We start from the raw sequence: 22,599 nt of genomic DNA, 5'->3' as shown, positions 1-22,599 counted from the left end.
CTAGTAATTTGACCAATTACAAATGTGGATAAAAACCAAATCTAACCTGACCTTTTTGATTAATTCAAATAGTTATATCAAATATAAAAAACTTACCAAAAAACTAACATATTAGTTTTACACAGCTACTTTTCTAAGTTTCTGTATTAGCTAGCTGGACCGCATATGTAACATTATTTTTCACCTTAACCATAAGATTACTAAAGCTATAAACTAGAGGTGTGCCGATCGATCGGCCACCGATCATAATCGGCTGATTTCCGTGAAAAAGTCTATGATCGGTGATCGCCGATCACGGTCTCTTGTTGCCGATCACACAAACCGATCACCTGCATCTCATTTCGCAGCCTGCCTGTGCAGCTGGTCTCCTCTTTCCTTCACTCTGCGCAAACGCGCAGCAACAAATTCTAAGCGATGTGGAACTATAACGCACTGAGTGAATGGGGACGTTTGCGTGTTGCGGCGGAAAATTGAAGCACGTGGGGTGAAGCACGTCAAAATGCATCAACACAACGAATCTAATATGACATAAAAACAATGCCATACTTGACGGAGTTTGGCTATATCGAGGCTCACTGCAGTAAAAAAGACATACAGACGATCAGATAGCAGATAAAGCAGCGCATGCAGCGTCAACTGGACAGCAAAAGAACAAATGTGATAAGAGATTTTGGATAAACCGGCCGTCCAAGGGTACACGCGCAAGGCGGCATCATCGGAGTGTTGTCCACATCTCCTGCGCACTCATCGTCACTACAGACACTCACCCGGATTAGCATGACGGTCAGAAAGCTAAACAAATAACCTGCAAAATTATTTAAGTCTTCAAGCTGCGATGTAAGACGCTGGTTCTGCTCTCGCTGTTGAACCTCTGCTACGCGATACAGGTAGTAATATTTCACAGACGGAGCGCCGCTTCTGCTCCACCTGGTAGTGACTCTCACACCAAACCTCTGTTTAAAGCTGCAGCATCCAACTTAAAAAAATCAATTTTATATACATATTAAAACTTTCGATGTCCTAACATGAGACAGATAATCTCTAAAAAAATAATCGATCTCCTCTGCCTCCTCCCCTTTCTACATAATTACTCTGCTCAGTCAGAAACAGCCAATCAGAACTAGCAGTAATCAGCTAGCTGCCATGCTAACAGGAAGTTTTCATTCAGTAACTCAGGATTGTTTATTGTAATGGATCCTGTATTTGCCTTTGAATGTTAAGTTTTATACTTGAATTTTTTGGTAATGTTGAGAAGTTTTATTTGGACTCTTTGCATTATTTAGCCTCTTCAGAGCCTTCATGTGTTTTCAGTCTGTTAAAGATAGTATTACTGATAGCAGTACAATTTGCACAATGCCCGTTTTGTTTTGTTCTTGGAAAAAGTTATTAAAAACAAGTTTTTGTCTAAATTAAGGTGAATTCATGGTTCCTTTTTCCACATAATGTAACCGGTAGTGTTTATGATTAAAAAAATAATAATTATGTGATCTGTATGGGTGATCGGCCCTCATGGGTGATCGGCATCGGCAGGAAAAAACCTGATCAGCACATCTCTACTATAAACGTTTTTGCTTCTTTCCCGTCAGTTTTGTCCTTATGTGTAAATTTTTCGTTCTGTTACGAAGCTAAATCTGCTAGCCAATATGCTAGTATGTCCCAAGGTATTTTGCAAATTGTTTTCTGTGGACACATAGCCTGACAAAGTAATATTAGCGACCACGGTAAACCCAAACCACATGGAAAGAGACACTTTGACAAACACTGATGGGAAGAAAATTGTGGTCCAATCCATACTTGGATACAATCTCCAGATGCCTGATGTGCCATCCTCATCTGTTTAATCCATTATAAACCAGCATAAACACCATAAGAATGTCCAGTGATGTTACCCATCAGGAAGGAGACGGGTCTGACACACACACACACACACACAAATGTGGGTGCAAAATGTATCAATCAACTCCACCGCAAAAGCAACAAATACCATGAAGATGTTGGCTGAAGGTCACGGGTGCTTTCTGATGTGTATGCAGAGGCGTTATAGTCATATCTCCGTTATTAATCCCATCATTTATGCACACACAAACAGCTGTTAAATACAAAAAGTGCTGATTTGAAATAATTTTTATGTCGACGTTGTGGCGCCCACTCAAGCACAGCACCTATGTGCGTTGCATATAGTGCTTTCTGCGTCACTGCTAAAGGTGAGAGAGTGTCAAGAGTCCTTTACCAGTATGGGCTAAAAGGACACTCAGAGAAGAAGAGGGCAATCAATCAATCAATCAATCAATCAATCAATCAATCAATCAATCAATCAATCAATCAATCAATCAATCAATCAATCAATCAATCAATCAATCAATCAATCAATCAAGTTAGCAAACAGCAGGTGGAACTGAGCATCAGCTGAACTCATTATAAGGGCTACTTCTGGTAAAACATTGTTAAAGGGTTCATAGAGGAGTCATGATGTGTTGACTTCCTGAAGGCGGAGTTTCAGAAAGCGCAGGAGCTTCTTAAAGAGACAGAGGCCTAATTTCAAGTCATTAAATTAGGAAGTCAAATTTAAAGTCATATTTGAATGCATAGCATTTTATGACAACTTAAGCTAACATAGTGACTTGATTGTGCATAAAATGACACAATGTGGCAGAAAAAATGTTCACTGCCGTTTTAAGAATATTTGGTGGCCTGACAAGATTTTTGCACATAATGACATGTATGACACTATTTCAGTTTTAATAGGATTTAAATCTGGGCAGAGTTGAAAGGCACAAACCTTTCAACTCAGAGCAGTTCTGGTCGGGTTGAATGGGCCAAAACTTCTATATAACTTCTAAACCTATTGAAAAAATCTTGTGGAACAATAAGTGAAGAGATGCATTCATGTCATGCACTTTAAAGCTAATGAAACGAATGAAAACATCTACCATTGTGACCAATTTTAAACCCAGCATATGCAATAACAGCCTTTCACAAGCAGACACATAAAAAAGGGCGTAACGGACATTGGAAGCGCCGCCGACTCTCTCAGCCCATATTTTACCCATTTACCAACAAACCCAAACTCCACGGCCAACTCGCAACACCAGCCTTATGGGAACAGAAACATTTGTTCTGTTGTAAACAGTGTTTACTTTTATATCAACTCTAATGTCACACGCTTGTCTTTTCTTTTTCTTTCCCAGCTTATTTTTCTCCACGACGGTTTCCTGGCAGCTTTTTATGAACTTGGTTTTGTTTCAGATCCTAATCCTTCAGCAGCATTAGTTTGGACTCGGCACGAACCCTCCCAAGTGCATCATTAGCTTTATTTGGAGATCCATGAGGATGTGCATGCGGGAGACTGCCTGTGTGTGTGTGTGTGTGTGTGGGTGTGTGTGTGTGTGCCTGTGCGCGTGGGTGCGTGTGTGTGTACACGAGTCACATTACGTAAGTATGGATTAACACACTGAGGTATTCGGAGCAGTAGTGGGTGGGTAGGGGGGGGGGTCTTTTATTAGCGGGTTGTAAAAACCTCATTAACACCTGCACACTCCACATGTAACATGTCTTTATATGCCTGTAAGTTGAAATCTGTGCAAAAACGTGGAATCAAAAGAGGTTTTAGCGATTCAGCATCCAGTCACTTATGGATCGTCCATCCAAGGAGACAAAAGTACTCCAAAAACGGACCAACGGCATGCAAAGAAACGTTGAAATTGAGGTTAATGACAGAAAGGAGGGATGGATTTAGAAGTGAACTGTGAACTTTGCTGTCCCGTTGACTTTAGCTTAACTTTGTCCACAGGATTTCTGTACTTATGACGTAAAGTAAATCCAGTCTTGTTGAGTCTTAATCCCTCAATGGAGCTAGTGTTACTGAACCCTCGGCACCGCAGCTTTACGGTGCCGACTGTCTGCTGCAATCACTAGAGATATGCAAAAACCTGACGTAACGTCTGATGGAGGGTTCTGATCTCCAATTATAAAAGCAACTCTCTAAGCAAGGAGAATAAACCTGCTTACAGCCACACCGTTTCTGTTTACACTGCAAAAAACACAAAATCTTACCAAGAGTTTTTGGTTTAGTTTATACCCGTTTTATCTTAGCACACTTGAAATAAGACAAAACTTCTTATATGTAAATTTTTCGCAAGACATAGGAGCTTGTTTTAAATCAATAATTCTTTAATATTGATGAAAAAGGTTCACTGGCAGGTTATTTCACAAACAATACATTTTTCAATGTTATAAGTTAAATAATCTGCCAGTTGAACTAGTCATTCCTTTAATTACTGCATTTGTTTACATTTTGTCAATGTTGAACTTCAATGAATTTTGTTGATTTTTTATGCAATAATGGACCAACACAAAATAAAACTTACTGGTGTACTTGTGAAGTGAAGCATTAGTACACCAGACTTGATATTATTTGACGTGCTTGACAAATATTATGGTAGGAGTGTATTGGTAGGAGAGAAAAAACAAATCCAGATTTTCCATAAATTAAATCTTCAAACAGAAAATTGGATTAACTGATAGTCTTTCTACTTTGGGTTCATTGTAATACTAAATATAGGCACCAGATTATGAGTAGACTACCTACATTTGTGGCTTTAACATACCAAAATGTGAGAATTTAGATTTTGTTTAAGAAACTGTTTGTCAAAGTGTTTTTCGGCAGGATAAAACTGAATTAATTGGAGGTAATGTACCAGAAATGGAGTTCAGTAAACACGATTGGTATAAATTGATTTAAATCACTAGAATAATTAAAGAGCACAGAAAAGATAAAGCAGCAGATGGATAGTTGCATAAAGAACAAATGTAACTGAATAAAGCAGAAATCTTTAAATGGAGAAAAAGGCAAAAATCCCAGTGAAGCACCAGATAAATCTCAGACAGCAGTATTAAAAGTCTCTGACTATTTTCAGTCAGCTGTGAACAGAAGACAGCCTCTGGCTGTGTGGCTGTTCGTTCTGAAAGTGGAGCCATGTGAGAGCTGTTAATGCTGAATTTCCCGACAGCTTTGGTGAACGGAGAAGCTGTTGTCTGTCGTACGTTCCTCGTCGGACGGGAGCAACTTTCACTCTTTTCATGCAAAGTTAGCGGGGAAAAAAAAATCGCCACATTTCATCATGTGGATTCTATTTTAGAAACCTAATCTGAAACGTTAGGAGTTTTTTGGGAGTTTTTTTTTTTTAGCTCTCCAGCCTGGAAGGATATAAGGGATATTATTATTATTATTATTATTATTATTATTATTATTATTATTATTATTATTATTATTCTCAATCGGAGACACAAATCTAGTGTCAGGAGGCAAAGCTGAGCAGAGGAAGTTGTTCCCAGTAACATGGTGAGTTTATGACAAGCTGACTGTCTTTAATTTTTTAAAATGTGACGCAGATATTATTAGTCAAGGCAGCAGAACCAATAAACTTGACTCGCTCGGGGGAAAAAAACATGACAGGGCATCTATGATTAGGTCTGTTTCAAATGGGAATCATGATGGTTCATTCCTTCTTTATCCTTGATTCAAAAAGAGTTGCATACAAATTGGAACACTGGAAAACCGCTACTTGTCCTTCGCCATTAAAATACTGAGATAAAAATTTAACTACCTCCAGAAACTAGAATCAGAACTCTGACTGGGCCACTCCAGAACGCACCGTCGGCCAGAAGAAACATGTTGAAAATTAAAAGATTACGTTCAACCTACATCTGCCAAGAGAGTGAAAAGTCTTGGGCTTAACTGTGGCATCCTAGTGACTGCTTGTTCACATTGGGCCGTAAACACCAGTGACCTGAATGTGTCATGAGGAGACCATGAGGCCGTTTCAGGAACCCGGTCTCCACATCCACTCACCACCAGATCTTCAGATTCAGTGAAACATTTGGTCCTCCAAACATCTTAAATATCTAACAGCTACAAACACTCACCCGGATTAGCATGACGGTCAGAAAGCTAAACAAATAACCCGCAAAATTATTTAAGTCTTCGAGCTGCGATGTAAGACGCTGGTTCTGCTCTCGCTGTTGAACCGCTGCTACGCGATACAGGTAGTAATATTTCCCAGACGGAGCGCCGCTTCTGCTCCACCTGGTAGTGACTCTCACACCAAACCTCTGTTTAAAGCTGCAGCATACAACTTAAAAAAATCAATTTTACATACATATTAAAACTTTCGATGTCCTAACATGAGACAGATAATCTCTAAAAAAATAATCGATCTCCTCTGCCTCCTCCCTTTTCTACATAATTACTCTGCTCAGTCAGAAACAGCCAATCAGAATCAGCTAGCTGCCATGCTAACAGGAAGTTTTCATTCAGTAACTCAGGATTGTTTATTGTAATGGACCTGCATTTGCCTTTGAATGTTAAGTTTTATACTTGAATTTTTTGGTAATGTTGAGAGGTTTTATTTTGACTCTTTGCATTATTTAGCCTCTTCAGAGCCTTCATGTGTTTTCAGTCTGTTAAAGATAGTATTACTGATAGCAGTACAATTTGCAGAATGCCTGTTTAATTTTGTTCTTGGAAGAAGTTATTAAAAACAAGTTTTTGTCTAAATTAAGGTGAATTCATGGTTCCTTTTTCCACATAATGTAACCGGTAGTGTTTATGATTAAAAAAATAATAATTATGTGATCGGTATGGGTGATCGGCCCTCATGGGTGATCGGAATCGGCAGGAAAAAACCTGATCAGCACATCTCTACTATAAACGTTTTTGCTTCTTTCCCGTCAGTTTTGTCCTTATGTGTAAATTTTTCGTTCTGTTACGAAGCTAAATCTACTAGCCAATATGCTAGTATGTCCCAAGGTATTTTGCAAATTGTTTTCTGTTGACACAGAGCGTGACAAAGTAATATTAGCAACCACGGTAAACCCAAACCACATGGAAAAAGACACTTTGACAAACACTGATGGGAAGAAAATTGTGGTCCAATCCATACTTGGATACAATCTCCAGATGCCTGATGTGCCATCCTCATCTGTTTAATCCATTATAAACCAGCATAAACACCATAAGAATGTCCAGTGATGTTACCCATCAGGAAGGAGACGGGTCTGACACACACACACACGCACACACACACACACACAAATGTGGGTGCAAAATGTATCAATCAACTCCACCGCAAAAGCAACAAATACCATGAAGATGTTGGCTGAAGGTCACGGCTGCTTTCTGATGTGTATGCAGAGGCGTTATAGTCATATCTCCGTTATTAATCCCATCATTTACGCACACACAAACAGCTGTTAAATACAAAAAGTGCTGATTTGAAATAATTTTTATGTCGACGTTGTGGCGCCCACTCAAGCACAGCACCTATGTGCGTTGCATATAGTGCTTTCTGCGTCACTGCTAAAGGTGAGAGAGTGTCAAGAGTCCTTTACCAGTATGGGCTAAAAGGACACTCAGAGAAGAAGAGGGCAATCAATCAATCAATCAATCAATCAATCAATCAATCAATAAATCAATCAATCAAGTTAGCAAACAGCAGGTGGAACTGAGCATCAGCTGAACTCATTATAAGGGCTACTTCTGGTAAAACGTTGTTAAAGGGTTCATAGAGGAGTCATGATGTGTTGACTTCCTGAAGGCGGAGTTTCAGAAAGCGCAGGAGCTTCTTAAAGAGACAGAGGCCTAATTTCAAGTCATTAAATTAGGAAGTCAAATTTAAAGTCATATTTGAAATGCATAGCATTTTTATGACAACTTAAGCTAACATAGTGACTTGATTGTGCAATAAAATGACACAATGTGGCAGGAAAAAATGTATCACTGCCGTTTTAAGAATATTTGGTGGCCTGACAAGATGTTTGCACATAATGACATGTATGACACTATTTCAGTTTTAATAGGATTTAAATCTGGGCAGAGTTGAAAGGCACAAACCTTTCAACTCAGAGCAGTTCTGGTCGGGTGGAATGGGCCAAAACTTCAGCAACCTATTGAAAAAATCTTGTGGAACAATAAGTGAAGAGATGCATTCATGTCATGCACTTTAAAGCTAATGAAACGAATGAAAACATCTACCATTGTGACCAATTTTAAACCCAGCATATGCAATAACAGCCTTTCACAAGCAGACACATAAAAAAGGGCGTAACGGACATTGGAAGCGCCGTTACGCCCGACTCTCTCAGCCCATATTTTACCCATTTACCAACAAACCCAAACTCCACGGCCAACTCGCAACACCAGCCTTATGGGAACAGAAACATTTGTTCTGTTGTAAACAGTGTTTACTTTTATATCAACTCTAATGTCACACGCTTGTCTTTTCTTTTTCTTTCCCAGCTTATTTTTCTCCACGACGGTTTCCTGGCAGCTTTTTATGAACTTGGTTTTGTTTCAGATCCTAATCCTTCAGCAGCATTAGTTTGGACTCGGCACGAACCCTCCCAAGTGCATCATTAGCTTTATTTGGAGATCCATGAGGATGTGCATGCGGGAGACTGCCTGTGTGTGTGTGTGTGTGTGTGTGTGTGTGTGTGTGTGTGTGTGCGTGCGTGTGTGTGTGTGCCCGTGCGCGTGGGTGCGTGTGTGTGTACACGAGTCACATTACGTAAGTATGGATTAACACACTGAGGTATTCGGAGCAGTAGTGGGTGGGTAGGGGCGGGGGGTTCTTTTATTAGCGGGTTGTAAAAACCTCATTAACACCTGCACACTCCACATGTAAACATGTCTTTATATGCCTGTAAGTTGAAATCTGTGCAAAAACGTGGAATCAAAAGAGGTTTTAGCGATTCAGCATCCAGTCACTTATGGATCGTCCATCCAAGGGAGACACAAAGTACTCCAAAAAACGGACCAACGGCATGCAAAGAAACGTTGAAATTGAGGTTAATGACAGAAAAGGAGGGATGGATTTAGAAGTGAACTGTGAACTTTGCTGTCCCCGTTGACTTTAGCTTAACTTTGTCCACAGGATTTCTGTACTTATGACGTAAAGTAAATCCAGTCTTGTTGAGTCTTAATCCCTCAATGGAGCTAGTGTTACTGAACCCTCGGCACTGCAGCTTTACGGTGCCGACTGTCTGCTGCAATCACTAGAGATATGCAAAAACCTGACGTAACGTCTGATGGAGGGTTCTGATCTCCAATTATAAAAGCAACTCTCTAAGCAAGGAGAATAAACCTGCTTACAACCACACCGTTTCGGTTTACACTGCAAAAAACACAAAATCTTACCAAGAGTTTTTGGTCTAGTTTATACTGGAAATATCTTAGCACACTTATATGTAAATTTTTTGCAAGACATAGGAGCTTGTTTTAAATCAATAATTCTTTAATATTGATGAAAAAGGTTCACTGGCAGGTTATTTCACGAACAATAAATTTTTCAATGTTATAAGTTAAATAATCTGCCAGTTGAACTAGTCATTCCTTTAATTACTGCATTTGTTTACATTTTGTCAATGTTGAACTTCAATGAATTTTGTTGATTTTTTATGCAATAATGGACCAACACAAAATAAAACTTACTGGTGTACTTGTGAAGTGAAGCATTAGTACACCAGTCTCCCATTTTCTTAAATATCAGGGACTTGATATTATTTGACGCGCTTGACAAATATTATGGTAGGAGTGTATTGGTAGGAGAGAAAAAACAAATCCAGATTTTCCATAAATTAAATCTTCAAACAGAAAATTGGATTAACTGATAGTCTTTCTACTTTGGCTTCATTGTAATACTAAATATAGGCACCAGATTATGAGTAGACTACCTACATTTGTGGCTTTAACATACCAAAATGTGAGAATTTAGATTTTGTTTAAGAAACTGTTTGTCAAAGTGTTTTTCAGCAGGATAAAACTGAATTAATTGGAGGTAATGTACCAGAAATGGAGTTCAGTAAACACGATTGGTATAAATTGATTTAAATCACTAGAATAATTAAAGAGCACAGAAAAGATAAAGCAGCAGATGGATAGTTGCATAAAGAACAAATGTAACTGAATAAAGCAGAAATCTTTAAATGGAGAAAAAGGCAAAAATCCCATTGAAGCACCAGATAAATCTCAGACAGCAGTATTAAAAGTTCTCTGACTATTTTCAGTCAGCTGTGAACAGAAGACAGCCTCTGGCTGTGTGGCTGTTCGTTCTGAAAGTGGAGCCATGTGAGAGCTGTTAATGCTGAATTTCCCGACAGCTTTGGTGAACGGAGAAGCTGTTGTCTGTCGTACGTTCCTCGTCGGACGGGAGCAACTTTCACTCTTTTCATGCAAAGTTAGCGGGGAAAAAAAAATCGCCACATTTCATCATGTGGATTCTATTTTAGAAACCTAATCTGAAACGTTAGGAGTTTTTTGGGAGTTTTTTTTTTTTAGCTCTCCAGCCTGGAAGGATATAAGGGATATTATTATTATTATTATTATTATTATTATTATTATTATTATTATTATTATTATTCTCAATCGGAGACACAAATCGAGTGTCAGGAGGCAAAGCTGAGCAGAGGAAGTTGTTCCCAGTAACATGGTGAGTTTATGACAAGCTGACTGTCTTTAATTTTTTAAAATGTGACGCAGATATTATTAGTCAAGGCAGCAGAACCAATAAACTTGACTCGCTCGGGGGAAAAAAACATGACAGGGCATCTATGATTAGGTCTGTTTCAAATGGGAATCATGATGGTTCATTCCTTCTTTATCCTTGATTCAAAAAGAGTTGCATACAAATTGGAACACTGGAAAACCGCTACTTGTCCTTCGCCATTAAAATACTGAGATAAAAATTTAACTACCTCCAGAAACTAGAATCAGAACTCTGACTGGGCCACTCCAGAACGCACCGTCGGCCAGAAGAAACATGTTGATAAAATTAAAAGATTACGTTCAACCTACATCTGCCAAGAGAGTGAAAAGTCTTGGGCTTAACTGTGGCATCCTAGTGACTGCTTGTTCACATTGGGCCGTAAACACCAGTGACCTGAATGTGTCATGAGGAGACCATGAGGCCGTTTCAGGAACACCCGGTCTCCACATCCACTCACCACCAGATCTTCAGATTCAGTGAAACATTTGGTCCTCCAAACATCTTAAATATCTAAATGTTTTAGTAGCTTTACTAAACCAGTGTTCAACATGTTCAGATCCAGTTCTGACAGAGCTCAAGCCCTCATCTGCTACCTCCAATCTTCATCACCCCTCCCAATAACAATCATCATCTTATGTGGTTTCTATTAAGACATGAATCCAACCATTAACTCTTAACTGACTGGTTGACTCAATGAAACATTAGGAAAACCATCACTCAATATTTGACTTTAATTTCAGTCATCACCTACTCCACTACTCTCTGTCATTTTTCAAGTGTCAGTCACTAAAGCCCCATCTCTGTTGTCGAGTTTCACTCTAGCCCAGGGGTGTCAAACTCCAGTCCTGAAGGGCCGCTGTCCTGCAGTTTTTAGATGTGCCACAGGTACAAAACACCTGAATCAAATGGCTTAATTATCTCCTCAGTTCTCCAGAGCCTTGCTAATGACCTAATTATTCTATTCAGGTGTGGTGCAGCAGAGGCACTTCTAAAAGTTGCAGGACACCGGCCCTCGAGGACTGGAGTTTGACACCCCTGCTCTAGCCTGTTAATGTCTGGTTCGGTTCTAGTCAAGTTGGGTCCGTCTCCATTGGAAAGTCTGTTCCTCACTACCTGAGAGGAACATGGGCGGACGATGAGTGCGCAGGAGATGTGGACAACACTCCGATGATGCCGCCTTGCGCGTGTACCCTTGGACGGCCGGTTTATCCAAAATCTCTTAGCACATTTGTTCTTTTGCTGTCCAGTTGATGCTGCATGCGCTCTTCTGCCACAGTTTATAGAAAGGCCTATACCTCAAAGTGTGACCATGGGACTATCGATTTGCAGATCGCCAACTACTACGGTCTCGTTGTGGATTCCACGTGTCAGTCAATGAATGCTGTCTGCTGCCAATCAAATCAACTTTGTGCAACTCTGGCTTGGCTTGCATCAATCTATTAGAGATTCATAACCTCCTAGCAGCAGAGTCTCTTCCAGAGTATGAACATTTACTGTGATACACCCAGGAAGTAGTCAGTGTTGATTCATCTTTGAACAGTACTTAGAACTGTAGTAGTCATGCTAGAGTGAGTCACGTCACTATGCAATATTAATATTACCCTTTGCACTGCAGCGATGTGCATTATCTGGCCAGTCAGCTGTCTTATCATTGCTTGTGACGCCCACCCACAGTGTAAGAGACGATGGCTGAGATGTTTAAGCACATCAAGGAGTATAGCACTATTGACTGTAGATCTGGGTCTGCAACTCCAGTCCTGCAACTTTTGAGTGCGTCCCTTCATCAACAGACGGATTTAGCCTCTTTGGGAAGTCATTAAGCTTTACAAAGGTCGTCACTCATTCATTTAATCCAGATGTGCCGGAACAGGGAGGCATCCACAAATTTAAAGACAAAAGAAGACTGGAGTTACAGAAACCTGCTGTAGATGTTCCAGAATGGTAAACTAAAAAAAAAGTTCAAACAAACTAAAAAGAAAACTTGCTGCAATGAAAATGTTCTTTGATTCCTTCAGAACAGAAGTTGTGCAATACATCACACTGGAAAAGATGAGGCACCGTTCAAAGGTTCTGCATTCACTGAGATATTTGTCAATTTTACAGATTAAAAAATGACTTAATTATCTATTAGAGAATAATCTGGTGAAAAAACAGCACCAACAGTTACTGCAGTACTCTGATAGTAAAGTAATAACTGTTCTTTAATCCAGTTCATTTCCAGAGTTGTTTTGGGTGGTGAATGTGTCATTTTCTCCCAAACATCTCTAATTGTCTTTTATGAAAACGTTCCACGTTAAAAAGTAGGCATCTGTTCCTTTAATAGCTTTTCCAGAAGTTTTTCCAAACCCATCTCTGATCCTCAATGTGAACCAGACGGCCGTAGAAGGACATTAAACTATATGAAGAATGTGGAGTGATAACGGCTCCAAGCCAATACCTTTGGATCTCCACCTCAATTTTCTGCCTCGTTTTTCATAAGTTCAGTTTTTTTCAAACTAGTGTTTCTCCAGCTGTGCATTACTAACGAGGAACATGTTGTTTAAGACCTTGGTATTTCCTCAACACCTTTGGAATATGAAATTATTAATAATACACGGGGCTCAATTTCTCTGGAAAGTGAAGTGAAAGCTCTATATATTGAAAGCTGAATATTCTATGTTAAGTATTATCTATTAATATCCATTATTTGTCACGCATCTATTGCGATATATATTGTTATTAATTTATTATCCAGTCGTAAAATTTCTAAATAAACGCAACTATGACTCCAGTGCGTCTTATGTTTGTTTCAGTTTCAGTGCTAAATATGAATTAGAATTTAAAGTGTATTGGTCTTTGAGAATGTGTTTGTGCATTATTACGCATTATTTCTTGAAAACAACAATATTATTGTTTATCACAATAACTTCTGGGAAAATTGATCACCCGGCAAACATCTGTTATTGTGATGGGCCTGCCACGGCCTATGTCACCCAGAATGCCGTGTGGTTCTGAATCTGAGTTCAGTGAAATTATTATCTATCGATATCGATCAAGTGTCTGTAGCAACATACATTTTTATTGATTTATTGGTCAGGCCTAACCTAGCAATATGACTTTTGATGTCTGAGGAATGCCAGACCATGTAATTAATTTTGGGTTTTCATTTAGTCATAAAGGTAAAAATCATCAAAACTGACAGAAATACCATGAAATGTGTCACTCTTTATGTAATTAATGAAAGAAACACACTTTTTTATCAGCCTTTAAGGCCCAGAAGTTAAGAAGTTAAATCAGATCTTGGAATCGTTGCAGGCAGCTAACATGTGAAGAGACCGTGTTTCTGAACATCAACTGAGATAAATCTCAGATAAACCAGAATAAAGCATTCAGCTTCTGAGGCCAGAATTCCCGACCGCATCATTCTGGATCCTGGTAACCCATCAAAACAATCTAAACCAGTTCTGCTGGCGGGTCGATCACAGTTCAGTTCAGGTCAATTTAGGAAAATCTTCTCTTTTACGTCAAGTTGTAAAAGAAAGTGAAAGAAGAGGAGGAAAATTCAAATGATTTGTGTTGGAGCGTGACATGATGGAGAGCAGAACTCTGAGAAAGACACGGCCGCCGCGCCTGTCGGGTAAAATGAAGAGGAAAATTGAGCTTTGAGTTTGAACTTTTGCCCCAAAATACTAAACAGTAGTTTAGTATCGGCGGCTCCTAAGTGAAGGATGTTGGTAGAAACAAACCACATGAAAACGGGGAACGCACCGTTTTTTTTTTTTCAGTTGTTAAAATAGAAACATGGGATTTAATTTAGAGAACTCTTTGGAACAAGATCACTCATTGTATCACTCACAATATTATTATTATAATACATTATTTGTACCCGATTCTGTACAAAAATACAAGCCTTAGCTGGTAACAGAATCTCAGTGTGCTGTGGTAACAGTATTAATACTAAAACATAAATGCATAACATGAATTAATTGCTTTTACATAAAACCAGGAAAAGATAAATATATGTGAGATATGTAATATATGCTAAAGAGTTTATTGTCACAGCTACATATTAATATTATTTTTTTTAATTCGGATGCATAAAAACATAAGCATAGCACAGGATAAAGACAGGTTTTCTTAATTGTGGTTACCGCACATAATATGATCAGTTTTAATTATTAATATTTAATTATTATCGTATCAATATTATCTATACGTTGGCTCAATAGACAGCAATGAAGCCTGGACAACAGCTGTTCAAAAGTTGAACATTTTATACTTTTGAAACGCATAAATCTCTGTTTTTTTTCTTTCTTGAATATTCTTTTAGATTAATCTAAGATGCCAGGTTTTTTTCTAGAAAGTTTTTGACCTTTCAAACTTTCTGATGCATTACAAAATTTCTGATATTAATGTCAAAATTGCTGAATGTCATGCCAGAAATCTACCCCTCTTTTTTTCCCCCCCATCTACAACGGGCCTAATATTTCCCAGCATGGTCACTAAAATGTTACTTTGAAGCATTGACAAATAGTTTGGGAAGCACTGTTCGTGATAGAGAAGTTAATTTAGCCTTGTTTCAGCCAGCTGACTCAGAAAATCAAACTGCAGGAATGTTATGATAGAAAATGTCGTTTTTAAAACCTTGGTTAAATTTGCTGTTGCTGTAATGCATTTCTGAGCTACTCCCACATTTGTTACACAATAATACTGAACACATTGATAGATTTTGTCCCGTTTCAAATAAATTCATGTTGGTTTTTTAAAACCTTTTAGCTGTCACCCTTAAACATGTAGGTCAACGCTTCCTCCTGGTTAATAAGGGGTTAATAAACTGTTCAGGATAGTCGATCAGACTCATATTTTTACAGCTGATGGTATTTATTTTACGTTTCACTCCTGAGTTTTGGTGGCAGCTCAGAGCCGGTCCTGTGAGGCTCGGCGGTTCCTCCCTCCCCTGGAACGTCTGACTGAAGCGAGCTCCGCTCTTAGCAACAAGCCCTACATGGACTCCGGACAAAAACACCTCCATCAGTCTCTCTGGACAGAACGCATTAATCTGCGGCTGCAGCACCATTCCTGCCATCCAGACAGGCCTCTGCTCCGCTTAGAGCAGAAGCACAAGGAAACGCACTAAGAAATTAAGAACAGAGATTTCGTAACAAGGCGAACTGCACCAGGTGAGCCTGACTCAAACACCACTCCGGGAATTTAGTTTTATCAGCTGGTAAACTCCTTCATGCTGAAAACAAAATATTTATGCATACATATCCACGTGGTTATCGGAAGCTTTCTCTCCAAATATGATTATTCAATATGATATTGTGGCAATCTGTAGCAGCGTGGCTCGTTCAGGGACTTACCTGGTTTGTTATTCATGCAGCAGGTGAATAACATTACATTAACATTAACATTACATTACATTTGAAATGTTCATTACATTTCAAATGTAATGAACATTTGAAATGTGCATTACATTTCAAATGTAATGAACATTTGAAATAAAATGATCATTACAGCAACAGTCAGCTCTCTGGTACTACTGAAAGTTAAATATATTATTATATTTATAATAATAATAATAATAATTATTATATTTATGACCCTTTAAAAGTAAAATGTAGAAAAAGGTTAACTAGCAATGCTAATCAGAGTTATTGTCAAAATAAAGATCAGATCGTAGGAGTGGGCAATATGGACTCAAGGTTTTATCACAATATTTCACAGTACTATTGCGACAACGATAAAAGTGGGGATAAGAATGATTACTTATTTTTTAGGGAACTATGACTGTGACTGTGTCACAGCAACTATAACCCCACTAACACAAATAACTTTTAAAAACATTCCCATTTGAAATGTGCTGCTTCAGGACAATAGTCACATAAAGAAGTGACTGCACATTTTCATCATATTTTTACATGTATTGGTATTTATTGATATATCAATGACTGTAACTAAAACACTCATATCTACACACATAATTGTTTCCTTTATGAATTGGTGCAGTAGGAGAGATTCTTGGATGCCTGTAATGTTTGCTTTTGGTGATTCACACCTTAAACTGGGTCATGCTAGTGTATCGTGGAGCAGCATGTTCCTGTGTTTATGATGTAAAACACTTTTAACTGCCTGGTTGCTGAAATGTGCTTCACAAAGAGACTTCATTTATCAATACGGGACGCCTTCTTTAGAAAAGAAAAAAAACAACAATTGTTTTAAATAGAAATGTGAGCAAAACATATTGTTCATATTGTTTATTATTTGAGAACATAGTTGATATCAAGACACTGAATATTTGTTTAATCCAAAGGTACATTTGTGGCATGTATTATTGAATAAAGTCTCTTCTAATACAGAAGTTTGATTTAAATGCATTCTGAAGGTTACGAGTTACTAAGAACATTTGAATAAAACCTCTACAAACGCATTACACTACGTTTGCCACGATAACAAATGTTGCTGGACAATAAATTGTCCCAGAAATTATCGTGACAAACGACAATATTATTGTTTTTGAGACCATTGTCAAGAATTATAACAATAATGGCATAGTAGCAGATTTTCACCATATCAAAAACCAATAAACTTTAATTTTCAAAAGAAAACTTAGCGTTGGAGCAGGAAGATAATTAAAATAACCGAGATACAATACAACAGCCAAAAACAATGAATAAAAGGGAAATTTAAACCACTTACAACAGAAACCATGAACAAAATTACGATGTCTCGGTGAACCAAATTGTCCTTCAAAAAATTATTAATCATCAGAATCCAAATGATTGAGCTCAGTATAATTTATCACGCGATTAATTGATTAATTCCTTATGGTGCCAGGCTTACTTACCCTGCAGACGCATTGACCCGTTCGCACTCACAAGAGCAACTTGGGATTAAATGTCAAAGATTGCCAAACCTACAACTTTTCCCAACTGCAACTCTGCCACCGAGCCACAGTTTTCCCTTTCTGAGTGCCACACAAGTAAAAATATTTGTCTGAGCCGACTCTGCTGCGCGAGCCACAAAAAGTCACGCATTGTTGCTCCGTCCCGGCAGGAATGAAGACACAGACGGTGGAAGGGGACATCTGCGGCCACCGCCACCACATCTACTATCTTTGCTACGAAAAAAGATCCTCCAGTGAAGGCTGAAAACTGAAAGGCAGTCATTATGCTAACCCTCTGCGGCTGAAACGCACTGCCAAGCCCGGAGCGCTAAATTTAGTCAAAGCGCTCAACCCCACAGAGGATCTCCATCAGCCAGGCCAGAAATGAGTTCCAAAGGGTTAAAAAAAAAATTCTGATTGGTGTTTAGTGCAGAACCCATTAGTTGAGCAACAGGACTTGATTCTGTGCCAAGAAAATTGACAGGAAACCACACTCACCCCATTCTGTCGGATGACAGCAGAACACAACAAAAGCTTCTGAAACTCTCTGACTAATCATGAAATCCTGGCACATTCAATCGGTTCCTCAGATCAGCTCTGACTCATGCAGGTTAATACCAAGCCATTGTATCTGCCACAGTCGCAAGGAGTTCAAATAAAATAAAATAAAAATCACAGCTGAAATCAAGATTCCCATTACAGACCAGCATTAGTGTGTTTGTGGTAATGCACATTAAGAGGATTGACCAACATTCCTGCCTCCCAAAGCTGAGTCTGGAGTTACAAAGATGTGAATGAGAACTTTCTGGATGAATCAGTTCAGATGTCGGGTAAACGGTTCAGTAGAAGATGTTGAACAAACTCTAATCTGAGACTTACTTCCTGCCCTTGAAGCATCCGTACAACCCTGCCATGGTTGCAACGTCTGAAAAAATCCTCCCGAAATCAGAACACCTCGTCTTTCGAGAGGTTACTTCCCCCTGGTCTGCAGTCCGGCACCTTCCCTATGAGCTCTCTCCCGTTTCCGCTCAGGAGATGCTGCTCCTTGAGATCAGCTGGTCGTCCAAGGCGAACTGTCCTCTCAACTTCCTCCCTCACAAGACGGTTTGTCCGTAGAAATGTGTCCATGAAACTCTGCCAACTGTCTGGACCACAGAACAGTGAGAGAAAACTATTGTGCAGAACTCGTAGTCAGAAAGTTGGAGGAAAATCCACGAAAATCCCTGAGTGCAGTGGTCAAAAACAATAGACTATGTGACCGAGTGGCTGCTGCATGTCTCCGTCCTCTCTTCCCAGTCACCACAACTGGCAATGCTGCACACAGATGGGTGGAGGGAAGATAGAGAGGGAGGAGTGAGGGCGGGAGGAGACATGTGTGAACAAGATACTGCCCTCTTATCACCTTATTGTTTCATATTTTCTGTTTGGCTGCTCTGTAAAAGATACAGTTGTTGGGAAAAGCACAGGGGTTTAATCACCTCAAACTTCCTGGTTCTTTGGTAGGGATATCAGAGAACCACAATGGCTAAAACAGAGCTTGAAGCGATTCTCTGTATGTTTTGAAGTTTAGTTCAGGGAAGTCATTTAAAAAGGATTCAGTCTTTCTGCAGATTTCTTGTTTTTGCCTTCTTTTTTTTGTCAAAATTAAAATTTTAGCTCAAACAAATATTCACAGAAGACATAGATAAAGTGACTTGAAAATATAATCTTTCAGCACTGTTGTTAAATTACTACTGCAATTTAACACAAGCTGGATTACTTGTCTGACCCAAATCTTTAAAGTAGAAGCTGCCTGACAACATGAAGTAGGCTAAAAAATCTCAAAAAAACAATACATCATGCCTGTAATCTTAAGAATTTAGCTAAACTGAACCAGAGCAAGAAATATTATCTACATATGGAGAAAACAGTGGTGGACCTTCCCAGATGTGGTCAGCCTACCCAAATTACTCCAAGAGTTCACCACCACGGGCCTCAAACATGTAAAACGATGCAAGTTGACCGTTTCCATAACAGTCATGCAACAATAAGAAAGAAAATGGAGCAAAACTGACATTCATGGTGGAGTTTACACAACAAAACATGACAGTACAATGAAAGGACACAAGTTAGTCCAGCTCTGAATAGCTTAAAAAACAAATACATGATTAAAAATAAAAAAATCAACCGTGGCCTAGTCAAAGTCTGAATAGAAGGAACTTTTTACTGTTTGCCTGTAAATGTTTGTGACTCAGTTTTTGTTGGATCAATCTGAACTCTTAGACTGAATGTTAATGACCATTTTGACTAAAATAAAGTGAATGAAATTCAATTTGGGCTCCAGCAGTTTATTTTTCTGTAAAGCAGCAAGAGGTTATAACATAATCTTTTTTTTTTTTTTGGCAATATTTAAAATCAACTGAAATGAGTTACATTACAGCTTTGTGACAACAGGAAAGAAAAATAAATCGATACTCCTTCTGTCCAGACTGGAACCAGAGCCAGAGAGGCTAGCTGATCAAAGCTAACGAAGTCCATGTGAGGGCATCATTAAAACTGATTAAAACTAATCCAGTTCTCCTGCTTCCACATATACAGACCCATTCAGAGTTTGAGCCCAGACTGTAGTCAACAGTCTGCAGGACATCCATAGTACAAGCTGGTCTGCTCCCACCACAGCATGTTCCACACATTCACATCAGCAGAGAACATGAATGCTTCCTAGGCAGAGGAGAAGGGAATGTGCTTATTTATGAATAAATATCAGTATGGACATGTTGCATGCTATTGCTCACATCCAGAAATTTTGCGCATGTAACGCTGGAGGGCAAAAGGACGATTCTTTTACTCACCATCCATAGCTGAACTGCTGCAGTAGAACAATTTTATTAACAAAATAAAACCTGGAGATGCAGGCAAGTCAGTTGTTGTAAAAACGATATTTATCAAACATGACTTAAAAAAAAATTACTTCCTGGTTTAACACCTTGAAATTGGGCTTCTGTCTCTTTAAGAAGCTCCTGCTCTTCAGGAAGTCAATACAACATGGCTCCTCTGTTAACCCTTTAACAACATTTTTACCAGCATTTCACTGAGAAGTAGCTCCTATAATGAACTCATCAGATGCTCAGTTCCACCAGGTGTTTGCTAATTGCTGCTGGCTAGTCTGAAGGAGTCGTGGGCGAGGACTGCTCTTTAAGGCAGAAGCTCTGAGGCTTGGAAAGTGATGCTCTGAGAAAGAGCTGCGTTGTCAAAGGCGGAGCTACGTCTAACCAGGCGTTTTGCACAGCTAAATGGTTGCTATGGAGATTAAAGGATTTCTGAAACATGCATGAAAGAGTCAAGGCAACACTCCAGGAATGTTTTTGATGAGGGAATAGCATTACAACATGATGTAAAGCTCAGAAAAATTGTTTTTACATGATACTGCACCTTCAAGATTTGCAACATCAAATCTTCCTGAACTGTGATTGACAAAAAGATTGAAGTCAAAGTTTCATTCTGATTTATTCAGTGAGGGAATCAGCACTTCACCATCCAACTGGACCTCTGAACTGAATCCTGTTACATAAACACACAGCTTTATCTTGGTCCAGCCACAACTATGAAACCTGGCTCCCCCCCCCCAAAAAAAAAAAACTGGATAAATAGAAAAATCTCATGAATCATCAAACTGTTCAGAGAAGAATGGTGGCAGTGGAATGACTTTCTCAATCCCAACATGTCCAGACCGAATACCGAGTGTGATTTTGCTTTTGCTTCAGACAAGCAGAAGCTGTCCAAATCATGAGAATCTGTGTGTGCATGTGTGTGGATGCGTGTGTGTCAGTGTAAATAAAGAGAAACAGTCTGTATCAGTTCCAGAGCCCCGCAGCTCCATTTCAACAGCATAATACACAAACACACAGTTACTCAGATGAGTTTTGGCACGCTGTGATTAAGAAATCTCCTCCCTTTTTCTCCCCCCCCAACACACACACACACTATTGAGTTCACAAGATGACAAAGCCAATAAACCATCAAGCATAATCTCAGGCAGGCCCAGTACTGATGGAGGATTTTATGGCTTCAATATATGGGTTAGTCGGTAATTCCACCAGTACTTTCAGTATACCACTGGCTTTGCCGCAGATTAAAACCAAGAGCCAGGTTTCTAAGGATTCCTCCTCACTGATTGTGTTTCTCCTACAAACAGTGGGACTTGACATTTTAAAAATAGTATGAAGGGCCCGAGGCTTCGACAACAAAAGAAGTAGCTTGCAGCTGCCAAGTAGACAATCCTATCGTCCCTGTCGAACACTGTGGATTCACTTTTAATACACAGTTTTTGTTGACCTTTTGATAAAAATAACCTGCCACCGTTCATTTCGGTTTACATTGAAAAGTTTAACTTCTGCAGTGGCTTATCGAGGCCAATCAATCAAATGCTTTTAGCACTACGCGGATGAAGCCGCTGTGTCCCCGATAATCAATGTTGCTGATTTTGTGTCCACGGCTGGCCTGCTGCTTATACACACATCCAGCACAATCTGACTTCTACATCAACGCGTTCCTACTTGGGTTTGTTTTTAGCCGCCCTGAGTTGACATGGTTGGCTACAGTTCCAGGTCTTCAATTATGTTGACGTTTTGGCTGCATATTTAGGTACACGGCACAGCTGGGAGGTGAACCTTTGCCCCGGTTTCAAGTCTTTTACAGTCTTTGGCTTTTCATGGAGGTTTCCCCTAACCGTCTTTTCATTATGGCTCAGTTTTAGTGCAAAAATTAAGACTATTGACCACTAAGCTATACCTACTTCCCTGTTGCAACAAGCTATATCTATTCCAAAATCATCTACTGACCTGATCAATGCATTAGCTTTGAAGAGGTTGGTGGCTAATGGGCTCAGACATGCCAGCGTCAAACTGAGACATGCTGGTGACAGACTTGGATATGTTTGTGAGAAGTTTGGACATGCTAGCGGCAAGGTTGTCACCAGCATGCTTCTCGATTTTCGCTACCAAAAAGCTCGAATATGCTAGCAACATCACACTTTCATATTTTTGTTTGTGGAAATAATTAGAGAAACGATGCACTCTTTGACTTCCTCTTCATAATTATGAACTACTACATGTTAGTCTGTCAAATAAATCTCAGTGAAAAAGATGAAAGTTTGTGGATGGAATGTGAAAAATGTCAACAACAAAAAAATTCAAGGTGTATGAATATTTCTGC

The 22,599-nt window shown here is 39.2% G+C and overlaps 1 protein-coding gene across 6 annotated transcripts in view; it reads right to left on the bottom strand.

The window, feature by feature from the left end:
- LOC103471072 (uncharacterized) overlaps positions 1–22,599 on the bottom strand; it is a 56,993-nt gene that overhangs the window by 25,930 nt on the left and 8,464 nt on the right. The window contains exon 1 of one of the 6 annotated variants that reach the window (XM_081612062.1): positions 18,286–18,878. The exons of 4 other annotated variants lie outside the window; for them this stretch is intronic. In XM_081612062.1, coding sequence (XP_081468188.1) covers positions 18,286–18,303 — 18 coding nt within the window. In that variant the 5' untranslated portion in view covers positions 18,304–18,878. Of the gene's footprint in view, positions 1–18,285; positions 18,879–22,599 lie in introns of those variants that run through there. One more of the 6 variants, XM_081612067.1, reaches the window with a different exon arrangement.

Source organism: Poecilia reticulata, chromosome 10, assembly GCF_904066995.2.
Source record: "Poecilia reticulata chromosome 10, P_reticulata-male-v2, whole genome shotgun sequence".
NCBI lineage: Eukaryota > Metazoa > Chordata > Actinopteri > Cyprinodontiformes > Poeciliidae > Poecilia > Poecilia reticulata.
Note: the sequence above shows the minus strand (reverse complement) of the source record. Positions and strands in the feature narration are given on the sequence as shown.